Source organism: Psammomys obesus, unplaced genomic scaffold (assembly GCF_907164565.1).
Source record: "Psammomys obesus unplaced genomic scaffold, mPsaObe1.curated_primary_1811, whole genome shotgun sequence".
Taxonomy (NCBI): domain Eukaryota; kingdom Metazoa; phylum Chordata; class Mammalia; order Rodentia; family Muridae; genus Psammomys; species Psammomys obesus.
Genome location: NW_026590062.1, coordinates 9,346,213 through 9,362,839, shown reverse-complemented (window position 1 = coordinate 9,362,839; position 16,627 = coordinate 9,346,213). Strand labels below are relative to the sequence as shown.

At 53.8% G+C, this 16,627-nt stretch overlaps 1 protein-coding gene across 2 annotated transcripts in view; it reads left to right on the top strand.

The window, feature by feature from the left end:
* Positions 1-16,627, top strand: part of Tpcn1 (two pore segment channel 1) — a 55,191-nt gene that overhangs the window by 35,597 nt on the left and 2,967 nt on the right. Inside the window, exons 9-27 of one of the 2 annotated variants that reach the window (XM_055606456.1) lie at positions 396-454; positions 623-722; positions 3,234-3,350; positions 3,570-3,694; positions 4,762-4,810; positions 5,168-5,231; positions 5,684-5,728; positions 9,120-9,176; positions 9,255-9,308; positions 9,627-9,699; positions 10,960-11,067; positions 11,941-12,012; positions 12,491-12,580; positions 13,442-13,557; positions 14,121-14,167; positions 14,752-14,820; positions 14,929-15,013; positions 16,120-16,259; positions 16,417-16,497. In XM_055606456.1, the coding sequence (XP_055462431.1) occupies positions 396-454; positions 623-722; positions 3,234-3,350; positions 3,570-3,694; positions 4,762-4,810; positions 5,168-5,231; positions 5,684-5,728; positions 9,120-9,176; positions 9,255-9,308; positions 9,627-9,699; positions 10,960-11,067; positions 11,941-12,012; positions 12,491-12,580; positions 13,442-13,557; positions 14,121-14,167; positions 14,752-14,820; positions 14,929-15,013; positions 16,120-16,259; positions 16,417-16,497 (1,551 nt within the window). Of the gene's footprint in view, positions 1-395; positions 455-622; positions 723-3,233; positions 3,351-3,569; positions 3,695-4,761; positions 4,811-5,167; positions 5,232-5,683; positions 5,729-9,119; positions 9,177-9,254; positions 9,309-9,626; positions 9,700-10,959; positions 11,068-11,940; positions 12,013-12,490; positions 12,581-13,441; positions 13,558-14,120; positions 14,168-14,751; positions 14,821-14,928; positions 15,014-16,119; positions 16,260-16,416; positions 16,498-16,627 lie in introns of those variants that run through there. The other variant, XM_055606457.1, reaches the window with a different exon arrangement.

Here is a 16,627-nt window from a genome sequence, read left to right as displayed (position 1 = left end):
AAAGGGCAGATGGGAGGATGGACCCTGGCCATGTTAGGAGGGGCACCTGCCTGGTTTCTGATTCCTGAGAGTCTACATCCCTCAGACCTGAGACACTGCTTTCCGTGAGGGCTGTTCTCATGGGCTAAGCTTCCAGAATTAGGCTTGGAATGTTGGAATATTCTGGTAGAGAATGGAGGAATGGAGCTCCTTGCAGGGACCTGTCACGCATGGGGGAACCCCCTCCCTTCATTGGTAGCTGGCTTGTACCATGAGTATAGACTCATGAAGCACAGGCCTCCATGTATCCGGCACCCCTGCTTTGATGCTCCTTGTATTACAAAGAGGAAGGGGGGGAGAGGAGAGCCCTGGAGGTGACTGTCCAGGCCGAGCAACACGAGCCTTCCTTTCCTTAGTACTTCAATACCCTGGAGAACAGCATCGTCAACCTGTTTGTGCTTCTGACCACAGCCAAGTAAGCGTGGGTTCACTTTCACCACTGACCTCGGTCCTCACCCCAGGCCAGGGCCGCCTCCTTCCACCCAGTGCTGTCGTCTCAGTGCGCACAGGGCCGAGTGGAGGGCTAGGGGGTACAGGGGAGCAGGTGCGTCCTTAGAGGTTAAGGTTATCCTCTGCCATCCAGCTTTCCAGACGTAATGATGCCCTCCTACTCCCGGAACCCCTGGTCCTGCGTCTTCTTTATCGTGTACCTCTCCATCGAGCTGTACTTCATCATGAACTTGGTGAGTGTCTCTCTTGGCTCCACTGCAGTGATGGGCCCCAGGGATGGAGGTGTGGGGACACCAAGCAGGTGTGTCCCAGGTCCACAGTCAGGTGTGGTGCCCTGTGTGGCACCCCCTTGGCTCTGTGCCTCCATGACTAGGTACTGCTGGACTTCAGAGCGAGGCAACTCTCAACGCTTCGTCTATCCCTCCTTACCGTAAACATTTTGCCGTGATGAAGCCAGCCAGGCTCTGTGCAGAGAGGAGTGCAGGCAGATGCGGGCAGCCGCCACGTGGATCTGTCAGCATCATGAGCGCACTCACTGGTGTCCTCAGCACAGTTCAGTGTGACACTGTCCGTCACACAAACACAGACCTCACTCACCTGAGTGGAGCTACGAGACCGTTTGTTCTGGAGCCAAACATGAGTGACCGTGGCCTGGGAACACAGGTTGAGGTTACCCCGAATCCCGTGTTCCGTGGTAACATTGCCGTGAGAGTTTGTCACAACAGAACAAAGAATTTCACCAATCAAGACACTTTTCAGTGCTATTAAGTGCCATTAAGAAAGAGGAGGAGGGGCTGGAGGGATGATACAGAGTTTAAGAGCACTGGCTGTCCTTCCAGAGGTCCTGAGTTCAATTCCTAGCAGCCACATGTTGGCTCACAACCATCTATAATGAGACTTGGTGCCTTTTTCTGACATGCAGGTGTACATGCTGACAGAACACTGTATACATAATAAATAAATAAATTTAAAAAAAAGAGGAGAACTCTGCTCTGGACTCCGGTGCCGGCTGAGGGCATTCTCAGCCTTTGGATCAGCAATATCTCTGCATATCCTGAAGGATTTCCTTAATAGCCACCAAGACATTAGGTCACAGGCAGGGGTGGGGTAGGAAGCAGCTGTGAAGGACCTGAGGTAGTTTGTAATTAGGTCCTAGACCAGCCACATTCCAAGCTAATGAGCCGATAGTCAAGCAGGTGTGTGTGCTTTCTAGCAACTTTGCCCATAGCACATCCAGACAGCACCATACCCCACAGGTCAAGGGCTTGGTCCCCAGACTTCAGGTGGCTGTGAGTACCTGGGGACCCCCATGCTTCTTGCTCACTAGCTGCATATCAGGGTTCCTATAACCTCCACCTTGGGGTCAGTAATTTCCTCAAGGGACTCGCAGAGCTAGGAAGATGTGTGTGCAGGTTTCTCATGAAGGAACTGCAAGGAGCCCAGATGGAGCTTTGCACAATCACAGTGGCCACCCCCCTGCCCTCTCCAGACTAGCCCCTGCAAAGCCCTCCCCTTGTGAGGCTCTCTGGAAGTACCCCAAACCCTGTGCTTTGGGAATTCGCAGAGACTCCATTACACAGGCATCACAGGAGTGTGGAAAGCCTGTGCCCTCAACATTCTCCCTCCAGAGTGAGGTGAGACTCGGGGCACAGAGGGTCTGATGACTAGAACAAGGGGAGTCGGAGAATTTCTTCGTGGAAGAAACAGCATGGAAGGCATAGATCTGGTGCCACAAGCCCGTAACTCTGGCACACAGGAGGCGGAGGCAGGAGGATATAGCAAGTTCTAGACCAGCCATGGCTAGACCAGAACATGACTGTGTCTCAAAACCTAAAAGAGAGGGCCGGTGTGATAGATGGCTCAGCAGATAAAAGCACTTGCCTATAAGGCACACAGCCTGAGTAGGAAAGAAAGGACCCCCAAAAGTTGCTCTCTGACTCCCCCCTCACATATGTATGTGTGTGCATGCAGCAGTTACTGTTAATCAGTTTTATTGGCACCCAGCCACACCCAGTGTTTATTCTCATCTGTGGCTAATCTCTCCTTGGAACGGTCCAACCACAGGGTTGAGTAAACTTGTGACAGAGCCCATCTGCATCCTATGTGGTCTGTGATAGAAACATACTCACCTGCCATCTACATGGAAAACAGTGGATGTGTGTGGCGGGGGGGTAGGGTGGGGTGGCAGTCTGAAGCAGTTGAAGGCACAGGAGCACTCACTCAAAGCAACTTTGAAAGACAGAGCACTTCTCGGATCTTTCCCCACCCTAGTTCCCCTCATTAGTAAACTGCCTTTGCTCTGGAGCAGTTCTAGAATGTTCCTTCCTGCCATGCAGGCTCCCCCTATCCCTGGAGCCTCAGGGAAGCTGTGAGTCACAGGAAAAGTGATGGGGGGAACGGGGGAGGAGGAAGAGGAGGTGCCTCCAGGGTCCGTGTTCATGCAGCTTCTTTCCTGACCTGTCCTCTGGTCAGCTAGGGACCAGCTATGGGGGACAGAAGAGGGCCCTGAGGAAAACCCAGTAACAGTGTCTTCAGGAGAGAGCTGTATGAAGGGCAGCTGTTCATGTCCTCCACAGTGTAGCAGCTGCCGCTGTCCTGGGCAGTGCAGCCCACCAGAGGGTCTTCAGTCTCTCCCCCCAGGGGCGGGGAGCTGGATGAAAGGCCAGTCTTAGGCTAGAGGATGACTTCTGAGTCCTGCAGGTCCACTCGGAGGGCAGCCAAGGGTCCATATTTCTCCTTTGCAGCTCCTGGCCGTGGTGTTCGACACCTTCAATGACATCGAAAAGCACAAGTTCAAGTCTCTGCTGCTGCATAAGCGAACCGCCATCCAGCATGCGTACCGCCTGCTTGTCAGCCAGCGGGTAGGGCATCAGGGCCGAGTCACAGAGGGGAACTTCATTCTCTCTCCCTACCAAAAGCATCCCTTTAGGCTTGGCCAGAGCTGGCGACCCTTTGGCTGCCATACTGCCCATGAGAGAAAATGCTGGCCGCCAAAATGTGAATCGGAATACCTGGCCCCAGGCACCAGTCCTCATGTCCTCATGTCCCTGTGTTCCATCACTGCCTTCTCTCTCCCCCAGAGGCCAGCCGGCATCTCCTACAGGCAGTTCGAAGGCTTGATGCGCTTCTACAAGCCCCGAATGAGTGCGAGGGAGCGCTTCCTGACTTTCAAGGCTCTGAACCAGAGCAACACACCTGTGCTCAGGTAAGCGCCAGCAACTGTCCCGAGGTGGAGCAGTTCTGGGCATATGGAGGCCTTTGAGAGATGCAGTTCACACCACAGCTGTCACATGGTCGTAGTCCTCCGTAATCTTTCACAAGCCACAGAAGCCAAACCATAGTCCATTTCAGTCTGGTTACCTGAAACATTTGAGGCTGGGCATGGCGGTGCACACCTCGAAGGCTAGTCCTTGAAAGCCCAAGGCAGCCACACATGGTGGCACATACCTTTAATCCCAGCATTCTGGGAGGCAGAGACAGGCGGGTCTCTGTGAGTTCCAGGGCAGCCTGGTCTATGAAGTGTGTCCAGGACAGCCAAGGCTACACAGAGAAATCCTGTCTCAAAAAAACCAGAGGCAGGACGATTAGAAATTTAATGCCACCCTCAGTTATGCAGTGAGTTTGAGGCCAGCTTGCACTATTTCAGGTCTTAATCCCACAAATAAATAAATAAATAGATAAATAAATGGAAACGAATAAATAAGAGAGCGAGGTGGCTCAGCAGGTAAAATGCCTGTTGCTAAGCCTGATGACTTGAGGCTCATCCCTGGAACCCACAGGGTGGAAGGAGAGAGTCACCTCCTAAAAGTCGTCCTCTGACCTACACGCAAATGTTCCCTACATACATTGGTGCACATGCACACTCCAGCTTGGAGGGGCTGAGCCTGAGAGACCCCTGGTTTTGGTCCTGGCCTTGAGGCAGGTGGGCATGAGGGCACTGCCCACTGAGCCGGTACAACCTGCTCTGGAAGTGATGGCAGCAGGCTCTTTGAGCTGGGGTCACTGCTCTGTCCCTGGAGGCCTCTGCTCCCCTAAAGGGCAGCGTTTCAGGGCACAGGTGGTCAGTGTGGACTTAGGGGATTGAGTCGTCCTAGCCCCTGGAGGACAGAGGTGACCAGGACGCTGTGGGTGAGGGCCCTGGCTCAGTGCTGGGCCCCACACCTTGTCCATCTTCCTGTGAGCCATAGCCTTGGGCAGGTGTGGGAACAAAGGCTGAGTTGTCAGTGTGTGGCAGGCTTGTGTGTGACCACCTTTTCTCTTTGCTTGTGGCAGCCTGAAGGACTTCTATGATATTTACGAAGTTGCTGCTCTGCAGTGGAAGGTGAGTGTCCCCACATCCCTACCCAGCATACTGAGGGCGGTTCAGCCACAACAGGAATGGAATCCAAATCCCATGACCCAGCCTTCCCAGCCTCACCTCGGGAGAGTTGGGCCATATTCAAATATGATCCATATGTGCAGCCCCATTGGCACTCAATGCCAGCTGTCCCGCTTATCATCCAGATCCATAAATGTCACTGCTGTTTCCAGTTTAGCAGCAGGAGCAGGAGGCTAGCCCCTGTGGAGGCTCAGGCTAGGTTCTGGTTCCTGTCTATCTCCCCTGTGCCCACAGCCTGACCTGCACTAGGTTCTGGCCCCTGGCTGTGACCTCACTTCCCCTGGGCACTCTGCATTACAGGCAAAGAAGAACAGAGAGCATTGGTTTGACGAGCTTCCCCGAACGGCTTTCCTCATTTTCAAAGGTGAGAGTGTCTGTGATCAAGCTGGGAAGTCAGCAGTTAGCTCGGGAAAGACCAGGAAGGACTCTGATCAGTAAAACCAGGGGCCAGCCAGCCACCTGCAATCACAGCACTAAAGAGGTGGGGGCAGGAAGATGGCAAGTCTGAGGTCATTCTAGGCAATATGGCAAAATCCAATCTCAAAAATAAAAAAATGAAAGAACATTAAATCAGATGCCCGAATCAGTGTTCCTCATGAAATAGTCACTCTTTAGTTCAAGCCAGTTTGTTTTGTTTTAAGATTGTTTCTCTATAGCCTTGACTGTCCTGAACTCACTTTGAAAACCAGGCTGGCCTCGAACTCACAGAGATTCACCTGCCTCTGCCTCCCCGAGTGCTAGGATTACAGGCATGTGCCACCGAGCCTGGCTTTCCCTTGGGCATTCTAACCTTTACATTTCTTTCTCTCCAAACAGGAATTAACATCCTTGTAAAGTCCAAGGCCTTCCAGTATTTCATGTGTAAGTGTCACAGTTCTGGGTCCCTGTCCTCATGAGTCCTTTGTTCTTGAAGGTGGAGGGACAAGAGATCAGAAGGTGCCAAGCATGTGCCTTGGCCACTGAGTACTGGTGGTCCCTAGCATCCCTGAGAAAAAAAATTTTTGAGATCCAGCATGGCTTGCCATGCTTATTGTGTGTGGCCATCATTATCTTGTGGTCACTTCCTGGGCCACTGGCCCCTCCTCCAGTTCTGTGTCTGCTGTAGACCTGGGTCCTTTGGGACCACAGCGTTGATAGGGCTCCTTCCTCTGCAGACCTGAGCCTGCACGCTGGCTGAGGAAGCGGCTCTGTTTTCCATCTGCCTGTCCCTCACGCACTTGCTCCTCAGAATCTGGCACTTCCATCCAGACTCTGGTTGGTCTCGCACTGTTCCATTAGTCACATGTCATTCTTTTGTTTTTTTGAGACAGGGTTTCTCTGTGTGGTCTTGGCTGTCCTGGACTCGCTTTGTAGACCAGGCTAGTCTCAAACTCGCAGCAACCCACCTGCCCCTGCCTCCCAAGCCCTAGGATCAAAGGTGTGCGCCACCACGCCCAGCTGCTACATGTCATTCTTGACATTTAAGCTAACTGGGAAAGGAAACTTAGCAAGTGTGGCGGCGCATGACTGTAGTCCCAGAACTTGGGAGGCAGAGTGGCTGCCACAAGTTCAAGGCCAGCCTGGCCCAACAGCAAGCCCTTAGCCGAAGAAAAACATTTCAGGGGCTGGAAATATCTCGCGGTGGTGGTGTTCGCCTGGCCCGCAGGAAGCCATGGGTCCCCCAGCATCACACACAGGAGGCAGTCACAGAGCAACGGTTCAAGGCCCCAGCACATTCCATGTACTTGATGGGGGGAGGACACGGTCCAGCATCACGGGTTCTGTCTGGCTGAGGAGCTCTGATTCCTTCTGGGAAGAAATGTTCAGAGGCCACAGTGTGAGGGGTAGAGGGCTCACTGCTTGGCCCTGACCATTTCCAGGCTTCTCCAGCCAGGGTTCCATTTGTTTAGTATTTATTTGTGTGCATGATTTTATTCAGGGGCTTGACTTGAAGCAAGGAGACAGAAATCCATAGAGACCGACCTCCTCTCTATGGCAGCTCTTCCTGGACTCATCACTAATGAAAAGTGCCTTAACTAATTTATTTCCATTTTATTTTTACTTATTTGTAATTCTTGACACAGGCTATCACTTTGGGACTCAGGCTAGCCTGCGGTTCCCTGTGTAACGCAGCCTGGCATTGGACACTCTCACATTTTCACCTCCCAAGCACTGGGGCCACAGACGTGAGACACAATGGTCAGCTGGATTACGCCTTTTTCATGATAACTCATTATGGGTCTACCTTGATACTTAAGATTTTCAACCCTAGGACTTTAACCTGACTCACTACTTTGACATATCTTGATTCCCAATCTTGATTCCCAGCAACGCACACACATGCCTGAGGCCCCGGGTCCCAGCTCAGATGTGACCTTGTGTCACCTGAAGTATCACCTAGGGAGACACATTTGCTTAGCATGCTTCAGGTCACCAGAAATAGTTGGTGTCGATGTATGGACATGTGGCCAAGTCTTTGGTTTTGAGACAGGGTCTCGGTGTGTAGCCCTCATTGGTCTGGAACTCACAGAAATCTGCCTGCCTCTGCTTTCTCAAGTGCTGGGATGAAAGGTGCCGCTACACTGGCCTTTTTATTTTCTCTTTCTCTTTAAGACAGAGCTTCTCTGTGTATCCCTGGCCATCCTAGAACTCTCTCTCTGTAAGCCAGGCTGCCCTCAGACTCAGAGATCTACCTGCCATTGCCTCCCAAGTGCTGGGATTAAAGGCATGTGCCACCATGCCCGGCTCGAGTCAAATTTTATGGTTTTTTTTTCAAATAATTATTTTTATTTTATGTGCATTGGTATTTTGCCTGCATGTGTGTATGTGTGAAGGTGTAAGATCTTGAAGTTACAGACAGTTGTGAGCTGCCATGTGGGTGCCAAACCTGGAATTGAACCTGGGTCTTCTGGAAGAACAGTCAGTGCTGTTAAGTGCTGTGCTGTCTCTCCAGCCCCCTCAAGTCAAATTTTCAAAACAAAATATATTCAAGTAAATATAGATTATATTGATTACTTTCCAATGGCTGATTTTTATTGGGGCTTATTTTTCTGTTGTTTAAAAGCTATAAGAGGACCAGCATGATGGCTCAGGGGCTAATGGAGCCTGTGGCCAAGCCTGAAGGTCTGAATTCAGTTCCTTGGACCCACATGGTGGAAGGAGGAAAGCAACTCCAGCAAGTTGTCCCCTGACTGCTACGGGCACCTGGTGATGCATGGCCCGCCATGCTCCCCACCAATAGTAAATAAACAACTATAATTTCCTTAAAGTTGCAAGAGCTGGACATAATGGCTAAAGCCTGTAATTCCAGTCAGTATTCCAGGGGCTGAGGCAGGAGGACTGTCAGGAGTTTGAGGCTAGCTTGGGGTACATAGCAAATGCCAGGATAGTCAAAGCCTATCTCAAAAAAAAAAGGGGGGGGGGAGAGCTTGGTCTACAGAGTGAGTCCAGGAAGGCGAAGGCCAAGTCTACACAGAGAAATCCTGTCTGGAAAACAACAAAAAAAAAGTATTTGAAAATTAACTTCCATCTTAGATACGTGAGCACATTTTAGGCACCCTTCCACTGTGGTGTTTCCATGGCTAGGAAGTAGGACCACTGCATGGTAACACAGAGAGGGGCCACATGGCTTTCTGTTGTGGGTGCCATGTCCCTTGGCAAATGTGTCAGTCTGTTCAGCCAGCCCCCAACTCCCATCCTGTACACATTTCCCCATGTATCTAGATTCTGGTCCTGGGGTGGAAGGTTCATGCAATGGGTGATGTTGCCGTGTTCACGTGATCTTGAGAGAAAGAAAAGTTTTACATTCATTTTATGAGTACAAGTATTTTGCCTGCCTGTGTATCTGTGCACCATGTGTGTCAGACGAGGCCATCCGATCCCTGGGACTGGAGTTATGGATGGCTGTGAACGTGCTGGGAAGCAAACCCAGGCCCTCTTCAAGAGCAACAAGTGCTTTTAACATCACAGAGTCATTTTAAAGGCAGACAAGCCTGTGTCTACTGGCCAACTGTGTTGACAACTTGGACTCATCTGAACCCAGTTGCTATAGTGACGCAAACTTCACCATTAGTCATTCCCACTGGCTTCCTAAGGGAATTCCTTGGTTGATGCTGGTCCATAGTGAGAACCCTGAGCAGAAGTGGGAATCCTCCAGGAATGGTGTGTGGCCCACGCTTGCTCTGTTCACACACCAGGGGTTCCTGCTTGTAGCCGCTCTGTAGGCTGGCAGCCCCGTCCCCTCTGACTCCCTCTCCTGGCCTCTCTATCACAGACTTGGTGGTGGCCGTCAACGGGGTGTGGATCCTGGTGGAGACGTTCATGTTGAAAGGTAAGCTGCCGCTGGAGCCTCTCCCCACCTCACTCAGAGCCCCTGGCTGACTGCAGCCGCTGCTTCTCTGTCTTCCAGGTGGGAATTTCATCTCGAAGCATGTGCCCTGGAGTTACCTCGTGTTTCTCACCAGTAAGTGTGCCATGTGGCTCTGCCTGGCTGCTGGCTCAGACCCAGCTCTGAGAACTCTGACAAGCTACCACAGCTCATGGCCCTTCCCTAAAATGCAACCTTGAAGGACCTCCATCTTAGTAGGGCCTCTGCCCTGTTTCAAATCCCTGCACTTCCTACTGCTCCCTAGCCAGACAAGGCCCTTCACCATGTCCCTCAGTCTTGCCTCTAGCTGACCCCTCTGCCATGTCCCTCAGCCTTACCTCTAGCTGGCCTTCTGCCCTCAGTGGGCTGGGCAGAGAGCCCAGATCGGCTCCTGATGTCTCCCTCTTATTCTAGTCTATGGAGTTGAGCTGTTCCTGAAGGTGGCTGGCCTGGGCCCTGTGGAGTACCTGTCCTCTGGATGGAACCTGTAAGTAGAGCACACAGTCGCCCTGGGCGGAGGTGTCCACATCAGCTACCCTCTCCCCACCCACACCCAAAGGGCAGGCCAGTCTGGGCACACACCTGGAGGCTCAGAGGACAGCAAGTTCTGTCTCTGGGGCCACCTACATCAGTCCCCACTGGTCCCCAGGCTCTTCCTAGTCATCCAGTGTCTTCTCTTGCATTGAAAACCACAAAGGTCACAGAAGGGGTCATCTCCTCTTGGCTGGCAGTGTAAAAAGAGTCGGTTTGGTGGCACAGGCTTGTCATCTAGGACTCAGAAAGTGAAGGCAGGAGGATTAGGGGTCCAGGGTCATCCTCTGCTACATAGTAGTTTACACCTAGCCTGGGCTATGTGAGACCCTGCTTTTTGTTTTGTTTTATATTTTTTTTAATGTTTGTTTATTTGAGACAGGGTTTCTCCATGCATCCTTGGCTGTCTGGAACTCACTCAGTAGTGCATGCTGGCCTCAAACTCACAGGGATGTACCTGACTCTGCCTCTCGAGGACTGAGGTTAAAGGCACATGCCACCACTGCCCAGCTGTGAGACCCTTTTTTTAAAAAACAAAACAAAAAAACAAGTGAAAAGGGCCACATGGCCTCAGTGTGGCCCTGGAGGTCGCACACCCTCCACTTAAAGTTAACTCGTGCAAAGTCAGGCCACACTCCCAAGGGCTTGGGTGATCAAAATACAACCAGCCAGAGCAGGAAGAAATCGGGGGTGGTGGAGCAGAGGGCACATCCCCGAAGCCCAGAGTCCAAGACTCTGGACAAGAGAAATACCTTATCAAGCGGGATGAGGGGAGACCAAAGGACAAAAGAGGAATTGGCTGGATATATTCAGTGGGTATACTCAGACTGTCATGCCTGAGGCCCTGGGTCCCATCCCTGAGGCACAAGAAAGTAGGGTCTTTGCCTGCCTGGTATGTCTCGAGTCCTGCCTTCAGTTCCCAGTGTGGCCAGCCATCTAGGGGGCTACTGAGGCCAAGGCTTCTGCCTTGCCCTTAGGGCAGCACCGGGTCTGCAGAGGCAGTTTCCAGGCACATGCGCCCTGGGGTCAGAATGTCCAAGGATGACTCAGACCTGAGCAGCAGCCGGGGACGGCCAACTATAAGATACTGTCCTGGGCACTGTGGGCCTATGCACTGTGGCTGGACAGGCCTCTGTGGAAGCCAGCTAAGATTAGCTGGCTGAGGTGGTGGAAGTCTGTGATGTCACTGACAAACTGGCTTCTCCCCTGGCCCCAGGTTCGATTTCTCCGTCACAGCATTTGCCTTCCTGGGACTGCTCGCGCTGACGCTCAACATGGAGCCGTTCTATTTCATAGTGGTCCTGCGTCCCCTTCAGCTGCTGAGGTGACCTGCAGGGCATGGGAATGGGCAATGGGTGTTGGCGGGTGAGAAGCCTTAGGACTAGCCAAGAGGTTTTCCAGCCTATAGTGATAGAGCTCCCATCTTTAGCTCAGGCTCTGCAGAATCGGGCACACAGTGCTCTTTTGATGGGCAGAATGGCCCAGCCAGCAGCCCAGGAAGAGCCGCCCTGTCCACCTTCCCCCCCCACCCCCCTTGCTCTTCCCCTCCCATCTCCAGTCAGGGCATCCATCTTACCTTTGAGGGCCTGGAGGGACATCCCTGATCGACCTATGTTTTGGGGGACTTTGGTGCAGGCTGTCCCACTTTTTTAGGCCCAGTGAGGCCCCAGTGGAGCCCAGTTGCCCATATGCCTTCCTCAGGGTATGGGCTCTCAGAGCCTCAGGAGTCAGGGCCACCTTAACTGCCTGCCATGGCCCCACTTCCCGCCATCCCTTCCAGGCCAACTAGAGCAAGTCCACTGTGACTCATCCCTCCTTTGCACCTCTTTCTGAGGGTCTCCGAGTGTAACTGCACCCTCTTTTCTGGGCTTGTCATCCCGTCCGAGCTGCTGGCTTCATCTGTCCACTCCAGCAGGGGACTCGCTGCATCTTTATGAAACCACATAACACGATATGAGGCTAGCACAGTTTGTGGCACCCTAGGGGGTCTTGGCCTGCCCCAGTGTCCTGGGTCTGTCCCGTCCAGTGCCATGGTTCATGAGTCATGAGGGAAGTGAGCTCAGCTGTGCAAAGTTTCTCAGCCTTGCCTTGACGTGGGGAGGGGAAGAGTTACAAGGTTCTGGCCCATGTGAGGAGGTGGGCTGTGGCCATGCCCCTGACTCTATCGTCCTGGCAACACAGTGTTCTCATTGCTCAGGTTATTTAAACTGAAGAAACGCTACCGTAACGTGTTGGACACCATGTTTGAGCTGCTGCCACGAATGGCCAGGTACTGCCTGCTTCTCAGCCTGCAGGTCCAGGAGGCATGAGGCTTGTGTAGGGGTTCAAGGGAAGCGGGAAAAAGGAGGCATCTCAGGAAAGCTGGATTCAGGGGCGTGGGGGTGGGGGTCTTCAAAGAGATAGACTCTGGACCATACAGGTCCCCTTGGCAGCACTGGCCTGGCAGAATTGTCTAGTGGGGAGGGCAGGGCGCTGTCGACTTACCACCTGTGTCTACGTTCACAGGTAAGGGGTCACCTGTGAGCCTACCTTCACAGGTAAGGGGTGCATCTCTGCTCAAGGGGCATCTGTCCCTAGCGTCCCCACCCTCCATGAGCCATGCGGCCCCTCCCTTGCAGGCACTTCTCAGAGGTCACTTGGCCATGGCTAGGGGCATGCCTCCCGCAGTCAGCGCTGGGGGACTAGGACGCGCCGCAGCCGCCCCTCTCCCCCCCTGCTCTGACTACCCTGTCCCTCTGCCTCCCCAGCCTCGGCCTCACACTGCTCACCTTCTACTACTCCTTCGCCATCGTGGGCATGGAGTTCTTCAATGGGCGACTGTACCACAACTGCTGCAAGTAAGTGGCTGCCCCAGGCGGGCGGCCACGGGCCTGCACGGCATGCGCTTCACTCCTAGGCTGGGCACACGGCTGAGTGACAATGTGGGAGCCAGCATCAGCCATCCTTAGTAGGCTTCTCAGTCGACACATCCCTCTCCAGAGCCAGAGGAACCCTCACTCCTGATCCAGGAGATGCTGGGACCTGAGGAGACAAGAGAGGGGACACATGGCAAGAAGGTCGCAGGGATGAGCGATGAAGAGCAAGGGTGTCACCTCTGTGGCGGTATCTAAAAAGGAAGCGAACATGCTCCACTGTCACTGTGCCCACTTAAGACTGGCTCATGTGGCCTTGAGCACTGATATGTCACCAGTGACCCTGGTGATCCAGCTGAGGGCTACACCAGGAACCCATCCTGACCGTCACTATAGCACTCAAGTGCATTTTTCAGACCTCCCTTCAGGGTCCATGTACCTATCAGGCTGGGGACTTGGGACGTAGTAGCCTTGCTAGCGAGCTCCCCGGTGGCACAGGCATCTGACTTTTACAAGTGGCAGCAAGAGTTTAGCAGAAGCGTATAAAGCTAGAGCGTGGCAAACAGGGTCCCCTCCAAGTGGGGAGGGGACAAAGCTGGGTCAAAGCCGGGACCCATGGGTAGTGCTCCAGAGAAGCCTGGGAGGGGGTACACAGAGAGCCCCCATCCCTCACTACCTCCACCTCCTCCACAGGTTGCCGACATGCCCAGTGATGGTGCATGGGGCAGGATAGTGGGGGGTGGGGCACTGAAGAGAGCCCTCGCCAGACCTTGGTTTGCATTGCTTGTCCTACTGAAAGTCATCAGGCATCTCATGGCCCTCCTGCCCTCTTGTCTCCCTTGTTAGCACCAGCACGGTGGCTGACGCCTACCGGTTCATCAACCACACGGTGGGCAATAAGACCAAGGTGGAGGAAGGCTACTACTATCTCAATAACTTTGACAACATCCTCAACAGCTTCGGTGAGTGGGTCCTGGAGGGTACTCCTGGCCTTGGCCTGGCTCAGAGCTGCACAAGGCCTCACTCTCTCTCCAGCCACCGGGCGTCCTCCCTGGGGTCCCTTAACAGGCAGATCCAGGCTTTCCCAGGCACCGGACCTCACAGAGACAGAGAGATGAGGGGCCCTAGCTGGAGGGAGGGCTGTGGTGTCAGCATGGCAAGCCTCATCAATGCCATCAGAGGGGACCCATCACACAGTTGCTGTTTCAGTAGTCGCAGCCCCTGAGCAAGGCCCTGGAGCTCTGCTCTGCTCCCCCGTTCCTTGCCAAAGCCTAATGATGGGAGGGACATCACAGGCCTGGACATGGCCTCTCGGAGGACAGGAGAGCACCTCTTTCTCCCCTACATACCCTGCTGCTCTCTCCTCACTACCAGCCCCAGCCAGATCTGCCCCACTATGGGCTCTTCAGGCAAAGGGCATGGCTTTTGGGGGCTAGGTTGGGTGGCAGGACTCCGTGCAAGCAGTTACTCGGGGTTGGAGGGGGCCTCTGACATGGGCCTGAGGTGTATCCCCCTTCCCTTGCAGTGACCTTGTTTGAGCTCACAGTTGTCAATAATTGGTACATCATCATGGTAAGCTCGGAGGCTCCCCCCAGCTTTGTGCTGTCTCAGGGCTGGGGTACATTTCTCTTCCATGGGTGTAAGGGATCTTTATCATGCAGTGTGAGCAGTGCCACTCCTCGGCTCTGTGCTCCTGGCTGTCCTCCCTCCCTGCGCACCCTGACACCCTCTGGGTGTCTGGCTGTTGATCAGCCATGTGCCATGCCAGGCCCTGGAGGGTGGGCCTGTAGTGTCAGCTACTTGGGAGGTTGAGGTAGGAGGATCACTGTAGTCCACAGACTCTGTCTCTAAATATAAAGAAGAGAGTATGGTGAGGGTGGCTGTGCTTTCCCTCCTGCCCCCCACAGTTCTTAAATTCTTGAAGACTATCAGTGCTGACTTGGCCTCTAGTCAGCCATGCTGGAGAGGGCTGGGGGCTGATGCCACAGAAAGGAACGCTCAGATCCAGGGAACAAGAGTCCACCCTTCAGTGTCCCAGACACACAGGGAGGGCCCTGGGGAAATCACTGAGTGTCGCTTGGCTTTGGGCTTGGGCTTGACGGACTGAGGAGACTGTGGCCAGTGCTGCCCGTGGGCTCACTCACTGTCTCCTCCAGGAAGGCGTCACCTCACAGACCTCCCACTGGAGCCGCCTGTACTTCATGATCTTCTACATCGTGACCATGGTAGGTCCCCACCACAGCCGTCCTCAGTCCCTCTGGGCCGCAGGGTCAGAGAGGAAGGCTGTCATCTGACAGGGCCACGGCACCCACCCACTGCCTCTCCCTGGCCAGGTGGTGATGACTATTATCGTGGCCTTCATCTTGGAGGCCTTTGTCTTCCGCATGAACTACAGCCGCAAGAGCCAGGACTCGGAAGGTCTGTATGGGTGCCACGCCCTGGGTGCCAGCTGCCCATCGCCCATCTGCTACACTCTGCTGTCCCATTGGCCATCCCCACATGCCTGCTTGTGTCAACTACATCACCTCCGCTTTTGTGTTGTCTTGTCTATGTCTCGCTTGTGTCCATTGTTAAAACTCTAACAGCAGGAAAGTGCAAGTTCTAAATGTAAAACAGGTAGCCACCATCATTTCATTCTGAGTGGAGAAGACTGTCGGGGGAGCAGCCTTTTGTCCCCTCCCAATCCTGGACAGACTCCTACCAGCACACACAGCCGAGAGCCAGAACAGTAGGATATGTGCAGACGTCAGCCAATGCCACATTTTGCTTTAACATCACAGCTCCCGACTCCCAGTGTGCGCCTTCTGCTGCAGCCACACTTCCCTGTAATAAACTCAGACAGCTCCTGATTCCCACATGGGAACTTCCCTGCAGAGCCGAACAATGTCCCCTTCTGGCCCAGTGGCCTGCCTATGCTCACCTCTGCCTGCCTGTGCAGCCGCCTTCATTCTTAGCTCAGCGGCCGAGCTGTTTCCATACACAGCATGTGCAAAGCCCAGGATTCCAACCCCGAACTGAAGATGGAAAAGGGAAAAAATGTGCCAGAGTTGTCCTCCCCCGTTCCTTCTTGTTCTTGACATGGTATCTATCGGGCTAACTGATTTTACATACACACACAGATGTGCATGGTTAGAGACAGTCTTGCCATATAAGTGATCCTTTCTGTCGCTACATCCCGAGTGCCACCAGATATTTTTCTATCTTGGAGACTTTGTCTTTAAGCCCTGTGAAATAAGTGCCCACGTAGCCCAAGCTGGCCTCAGACTTGCTAAGTGGCCAAGGCTGGCCCTCAGGTGGTCCATCTGCTCTCCACATGCAGACGCTGAGATTCCCACACCCTGCTCTCTCTGATGCCCTGTGTCCACGTAAACTGTTGACTAGACATACCTCCCTGACACGGAGTGAGGGGGAGGGGAGGGAAGGAGCACCTGTGGCTGGAACGGGCTGGGTGCTGCTGGGGAGGGAAGATCCTGACCCCACAGTGGGGGAGAGCGGTCATGGGACCCGGCTCTCCCCACCCTCAGTGGACAGCGGCATTGTCATCGAGAAGGAGATTTCTAAGGAGGAGCTCCTGGCCATCCTGGAGCTTTATCGGGAGGTGCGGGGAACCTCCTCTGACGTCACCCGGCTGCTTGACACCCTCTCTCAGATGGAGAAATACCAGGTAAGGGGCCGAAGGCCCTACCACCTCCAGCTGGTGGCACCCTTGCAAATGTCAGGGGGCTAGGAGCAGCCTCCATGGTGCAGCCCTAGGGCCCAGCCTCAAGTGAGTCCGTGCCACCGGCAGCTACGCGTACCTCACAGCCTCCATTCCTCCCCAGCAAAACTCCTTGGTGTTTCTGGGACGGAGATCAAGAACCAAAAGTGACCTGAGCTTGAAGATGTACCAGGAGGAAATCCAGGTAGAGACCGATGCTCCGGGAGGGGCCCTTCTGGTGGGGGGCTCGGGAAGGTTCCACATCCTCTGTGGGACTCAGGACCAAGGCCCTTCAAAGTCTTGATATTTCGATGCATTCCTGGATGGCCACTCTC